At 43.7% G+C, this 6,817-nt stretch overlaps 1 protein-coding gene across 1 annotated transcript in view; it reads right to left on the minus strand.

Moving 5' to 3' along the window:
• Nucleotides 1-5,281: 5,281 nt before the first annotated feature.
• Nucleotides 5,282-6,817, minus strand: part of NPAS3 (neuronal PAS domain protein 3) — an 869,596-nt gene continuing 868,060 nt past the window's right edge. Inside the window, 6 exon segments of the mRNA XM_023751473.1 lie at nt 5,282-5,977; nt 5,979-6,029; nt 6,031-6,447; nt 6,450-6,571; nt 6,574-6,692; nt 6,694-6,817. Coding sequence (XP_023607241.1) covers nt 5,744-5,977; nt 5,979-6,029; nt 6,031-6,447; nt 6,450-6,571; nt 6,574-6,692; nt 6,694-6,817 — 1,067 coding nt within the window. The 3' untranslated portion in view covers nt 5,282-5,743.

Consider the following 6,817-nt stretch of genomic DNA (forward strand, 5'->3'; position numbering starts at 1 on the left):
GAGCGGGTCCCTCTCAGTTGCTGAGATTCTCTACATGACAACTAAATTTATATATCTCAGTGCTATTCTGTGAGGATACAGTATTCTAATAATGGTACCTTCTTGTGAATCTAAGATCCATTTGCTTAGCTGTCCATGGGCTAAGATGTCCAAGTTTCCTAAGTCAGTTATCAAGTGCTTGGGCTCTCCTCTTCCTCCTTTCTCTATTTGCGTCATCTAATTTATTGCTGCGTACAGTATTGTGGACGCACACAGACATCCTTCAACCAACATGTATCGGTGGCCAGCCAACTCTCTGCCAGCCATGTGGACTACCTGAAAAGGCAGGAATGAATGAACTTGCAGCTTTATCCATTTTGCCATCCCTTTCTTGATAGAAGTCAAGCTATCCTGCCAAACCACATGAACATTTCTAGTGGAATCTTCGCTTCTTGACAAGTCATGTTTCATTTTCATTTTTCACATGTCCTCATCCATCAGTATTTGGCAGATCTCTACGGAGCCAAGACTATTTGTAAATCATTGAGTTGGGCATTATGGGAGGACGTGAAGATGAACAAGCCATGATTTGTGCCCATGGGGAGTTTACTAGGTCAGCCCCCCTTCTTTATAATGGTTCCTAGGAGACGCAGCAAAGCAGGACAGCTCGTGTGTTCACTTACCTGAGCATTCCAGATTGTTTTCTAAGTCTGCTAGTTGTCATCCTTCTTTGGGAATAATGCTCAAGACAAGTTCGTCTTTTTTGCACTACATGATATGAAATTTTGGCAAAGACAGTCTTCGTTTTCTCCCAAGTCCCTAGATCTTTCAACTTTTTGAACCTGGATAATAATCTCCTTGGCTTGAACAGATTATCTTCTGGGCTTGATAATATACATTATCTATTACCTTTAATGCAATGCAAAGGCCCAATTGTAAACTTTTAAATAGGCTTCATGTAAGAGTAGGCAAAGATGGGTAAGATTATAGTCCACAAGGACTGAAACCACTTTCTTTTTGCTCCACTGAGTGCATATCTTCCCTGTCATCCTGCCTACTGCTTTATCTTTTATCTTGTTCCTCTTTGCCAAATAAACAAGTATAGGCATCGGCTGGAAGGAGACAAGGTGCAAAGAGCTGGCCAGTGACCCCTTTTCTGTCCATCACCTACAAACTGGAGCCTTGCAAACTGACTTGCTGGCAGCCTGGCAAGAAGCAGTGCTGGTTCTCTGGGAGCCCAGGGCCTTGGCCTGACTGCGGGGCCTCAGGCTGCACTAGTGGCCGGGACTTCACGATTGTCAGCGAGTCTGACTAAAAGATGTTCTTCATCTCATTAGTGACATATTTTAGCATTGATGGGAACAAATGAAGGACAAGGAACTTGTTGGTGTTAAAGGAGACTTGCACTTGAGTAAGAATCCAGAATTTCTACCACTGCTCCTGCAGAAGCTCCAAATACCGGGAGGATTTCAATTCATGTCTGACTTTCCTTCTCAAGCTCCTCTGCCACCACATCTAGATCACAGGGCTGAAGTAGTGTTATGGCCATTCAACCAACAGGGGTCGGCCCAATCCCACACTCAACTGCCTTAATCCCAACTGCCTTTCTGCCTTCATAGAGCCTCCACTAGGCAAAGCTCTGGACACCCCCACTAAGAGCCACCTTCATCAATGCCTATAGACCTAGACGACACCTTGGGTAATCTGGCTTCACACAGGATTGAGTTTCTAGCTTCCTCAATTTCTTCTAAATCTTGCTATACTATATTCTTCTCAAGAGCAAAAGGGAATGATACATTTTGGAAAAATAGTTGGGAGAATCCAATTCTGTGTTTCAATCACCCTCTCCTTATTTCTAATTTTTATGTGCTTATTTCAATGGCCCACAAAGAGAAATGTAGCACCCCACATCATAAATACATTTTCATGTCCACCAGTCTGAAGCACCCCTCCATTAATTAAAAAAGTACCCTCAAATTGGCAAGTGTCACTGAAGACTTAAATTAGAGAATAAGATTTACTATAGTTGGTAGCTTTTGCACAAAACTGTTTGTCTTTTCTTTCAGTTTAACTCATTTAGATCTCTTCATTTTGTGAACAGTACAGATTTAACAGGTGACCCATCGATATCCTTAACTCTGAGATAGCAATGAAAATGTCTTTCTTTCTTTCTTTTTTTTGAGTTAGCTTGCTGGCCTGCCTTAGAACGTGACAGGCTACAAACATGACTTACTCAGCTTGTCTGGAGAAAGAGAATACAAAATTAGTATTAAGAGAAGACATAAGCAATAGAATAGTTGGTTAAACATTATAGCTTGTAATAAATGAAAATATTGAGTGCATTTAAATGATTAATGTATGAAAACTGTCATCACTTACTGTGCATTAATAAAAGAATGCACACTGCCAATAGTGGTTAATGTTGCAGGCCCATCACTCGGCTTGGGTAGCGTGCATAGTAATGCTTAGTATGACAATGAGTTGGGGTAGCTGAAAATTTAGGATGGTTGCAAGTTTGTGTAGTATTTGGATTAGCATCTTAAACTGTGCCTTGTCAGCCTCATAGTACACAAGCTATACATTTTTTTTCCAAAACTAGCAAAAATATGAATGCATCTTTTTAATTTTTTTTACTTTTTCTTTTTTTTCTTTTAATTGAGAATAATGACCAAGGTACCTGCTTAAACAAATACTACCAGCATTCATTAGTTAGGATGGTTACATGTAAAAGAAATGATGCCAGATAGTAACAAATCCAAGAGAAGTTTATTATGAAAATGGCACCTGCGGATGAAAAAATTAAGTTACATAAAGACAACCATGTATGTGACATGTATGAGAATCTACAAAAGTATAAAAAGAACCCTGTTGTAAATGAAGTATGTACATTTCTGATTTGCAGCATTATCAATGGTCAATGAAAAAAAATGTTTCAAAATAAGCCAGGCACTCAGGAAGTTAGGTCCGGTTAGCTTCACACAAAACAAATGTATCATAGCTGTCGCTTTGTAATGTTTTAATTTTTATATATATATGTGTGGTAGAGTTGGTAACACTGCTAAGATTTTTACAAACAGAATATCCCTTTCCCCATTATTCAGCTACTTGGCACCAGTCTCCTCATAAAAGTTTTCATATATTTGTACAAGAAATAGTTAAAAACACAGACAGACACAGTCTTCACAGGTAATGAAGTTTTTTTTTTTCGTTTTGTAATTTTAACACTATGGATTTAGACAGCAGCTGTGATTATCTGTTAGTTTAAATCACCAGAAATCATTTTGACACAACACAGAAACATTTATAAAAGAAAAACAAACAGCTATTTAGCTGTTCTTTGTAGCTGATAGGTGCATTCCTTTGATTGTTCGATAGCTAGAGTAGAGCTTCCAAAATTAATGTTTAAATTTCGTGGTTAGCCTTCTTCACCTTCTAAACCTATTAAATCCTTGAACTAAGTTCATTATTAAATGATGACTTTATTTTGTCATTATTCCACAGTGGTTTGGGCCCAACTCATGGAATCAAAGATCCTAGAGGAATTCACTCAACACAGTGATATTCAAAGGACAGCTGAGTTACTATAGTAGCATTGCACGCATAAACAAATATATATGACAATCCTATATTCCATTATACCTTCCCCTTCTGTTTTAAACAATGTTGGTTGACCTTTGAACTAATTTTCTGTCTCACTGGTAATTGCTTTATATATTGCTCCATCAGCCAACCTGGAAGGAAACCAAAGAAAAGCACCCACTGCTATAGGTAGAGCACAAGGGACTCTGGGAATGTTAACAACTGAGGCTATATGGCATCAATTTATTGAATATATCTGAGCATTACTCTTCACTCTGGAAGAAAGAGTCATACCAGAATTCCATGTGGGAAAAATGGCTCCATTAACCTTGAGCTAGTTAAGAGTCTTTTTATCTCTGAGAATGAAAAAGGTTTTGGAGAACGGGGAAGGAAAGATGAGGAAGGGAAAGGGGAGAGGAGAGGGGGAGGGAAAGATAGGAGGGGTCGGGAGAATATACACCAGTTAGGCAACAGCAGGAATTTTATAAAGTGAAACGGAAGGTTCACAGACAGTAGAAGCAGCATAGGGGTGACATTACAGAGGAAGGCCACCACACAAAAATCACTAACCCCCAAGAATCACTGATTCACTAGGACTGCAGGAATGGGACGGGACCACTCCAGACTAGAGATAGAGCACAGAGAAGACAAAGGACAAAACAACTACATTAGCTTAGTATATACTGCATATAGAAACACACATTGAAACTGCAATGGACGACAGCCAAGGACATGTACACATTGCACACATTACAGTTCTCACATCCGTTATTAGATGCCTTAACAAACAGCTGCCAAAAATGGAGTGGAAGAAGAATTTATACTTGACAGTCATTTGGAGTGTTTGACACTACACTGATTTCTGGCAACAAAGACAAAATAGGATATTTTTTTCTTTTTCTTTTTCTTTTTTTTTGTACTTAATGTGCAGTTTTCAGTTGCAGTTATCTGTTTGAAGCTTATTAACCCATTCTTTATTTTTAAACTGTATTGGTTCCAACCTAGAAATAAGAGAATCAAAGGGAAAAGAAATTCCATCAAATCAAATCAGTCCCCCCAAAATACAAGCTTTTTTTTTTTTTAGCAAGAAATGAAAAAAAAATTAAAGGATGTTAAATATTTTCCCTCTTTTACTCTGAAGTGTTATTGAAGTTGCAAAAATTAGCCTCAGTTAGACTGAGAAAAGGGGGTGGGGGGAGGAAGCTCAACGAAAGGCAGGATGTACCTAAACTGCTCCTCAAATCAGTTTGATCGAGTTTCCCAAAAGCCCCTTTAAAAAGGGCTTTCCTGACCCATTGCATTTAATGTGAGGCTATGTTTGTTAGTTGGGAGGTAAAAAATTTTAAGTCCTGCAGCAAACGTTAATGAGGGCTTTGTCTTAACTAACCAAGGAGACTGCAGCAATGGACTCCAGACCAGGACAGAACACATTTTTTTTTTTCCCCCAAAACCCAGCCCAGGAGCTGCATTTTATATGAAGACATTACAGATTAATAAATGATAGCACCATGGTTTTAGAAATTAAGTTAATGTTTCAGTAATTAACATTTAGTCCCACTGTTGTTGTTGTTTTTTCAAACATTCTAGTCACAGGCCAGAAATTAAGTTTAAGAACCCAAATTATTTTTATGTGCAAGTAAGAAAATCTTAAAATCTTAACCATAAAAAGAGAATTAAATTCTGCATAAAATTCTAAAATACTATCCCCTCTATTTTTAAAGGAATTAGGAACAAAACCAAAAACCACCCCATTTCATTTGACTTAGTCAAACAGGGCACATTGTTTATGCGTGTCTCTTTCAATCTTGATCATATCAAGATCTCGATGAAGAAAACCCAATGGTTGTCACTGGAGAAATCTCTTGACCACAAGACTGAGTATTCTATGGCAGAGGCATATACGCATTAAAGACATCTTAATAAAGATGCAAAGGAAAGCAAAACAACCCAACACACATCTTAGAAGAAGACAAAACGGCAGGCAACTGGTCCTCGGACCCTCTGAAGGCCAAAAATAAACATATCTTTACAGGAAAGAATAAGTCAAGTTAAAGAAAGGGGGGCCGGGGTGGGGACCGTCGTGTGGAGAGGTGACGCTGACCTGCTCAAATTCAAAGTGCTAGAATAAAGGTCTAAACGAAAACGCCCGCGATGCCTCCACGCCGAGCGCCCGCACGGGGGCGCCTCAGTCGTCCTTGCGCTCCAGAGTCTGTGCGGCGTGGATGCCGTTGCTGTAGACGGGGAAGGGCAGCGTGGAGAAGAGCCCCTCGGCCGTGGTGAACACGTTGCCCGCGGGCATCTGCGTCAGGCTGGCCGCGCTCACGGCGCCGCCGAACGGTCCGGACATGTTGAGCCGGTGCACGTGGTGGTAGAGCATCTCCATGGGCGTCTTGGGGTCGAGGCCGAAGCCCGGGCTGTTAAACGTCCACGAAGTTAACAGCGTGCGCGTTGGGCAGCAGGTTGCCCTGCATGGGCCAGGGTCACCTCGGCGGGCGCGTAGCGGATGGTGCCCGTCGTGTAGACCCTCTGCGCGGCCGTGCTGGTGGCCGCCAGGGTCCCGGTCACCCTGTGCACCAGCGGGAGCACGACGTTGCCCGCCTGCAACCTCTGCAGCGCCTCCAGGTCCCCCGTGTACAGCAAGGAGTTGGACGCGCTGGGGCCACCCCCGCTGCTGCCGCCGCCGCCGCTGCCCCCCGGGTGCTTGTCCCGCGGGGATGCTGACAGCGGGGGGGACAGGGGGTCGGAGGTGACGGGGGCCAAGGCCGAGGTGGCCGAGGCGCCAAACTGAGTCTTGCGGGGTGGCTGCGCTGTCTGCGCCCGGCGGGTGAGGACCGAGTCGGGGATGGCCACGTGCAGGCCCCCACCGCCCCCGCTGCCGCCGCCCCCGCGCCCTTGACCTGCGGGGATGGGAAGTGCTCGGAGTTGGGGGGCCTTGTCATGCTGTAGGGGGACTCGTTTCTGGAGATCTCCCTGTTGGGCGGGTAGTCCCAGATGCTGCTGTCGTTGTCGAAGTGATGGGTTCGGAGATCTCCCGTCTTGATCTTGAGCACCGAGCACTGTTGGGGGAGGACAGCAGGCGCGGGGGCTCCACCAGGCCCGCGTCCAGGCCGGGGCTCGACGCGCTGGACAGCGCTGCGGCTGGCGCTGCCGCCCTTCTGCCGTCTCCGCCTCTTCTTGCGCTTCTGGTGTTTGCTGGAGGCCTGCGCGCCCGCCTCGCCCGCGCTGTCCGAGTCCTTAGCGCTGTCCGACGTGAGGGACT

Source organism: Myotis lucifugus, unplaced genomic scaffold (assembly GCF_000147115.1).
Source record: "Myotis lucifugus unplaced genomic scaffold, Myoluc2.0 scaffold_22, whole genome shotgun sequence".
NCBI lineage: Eukaryota > Metazoa > Chordata > Mammalia > Chiroptera > Vespertilionidae > Myotis > Myotis lucifugus.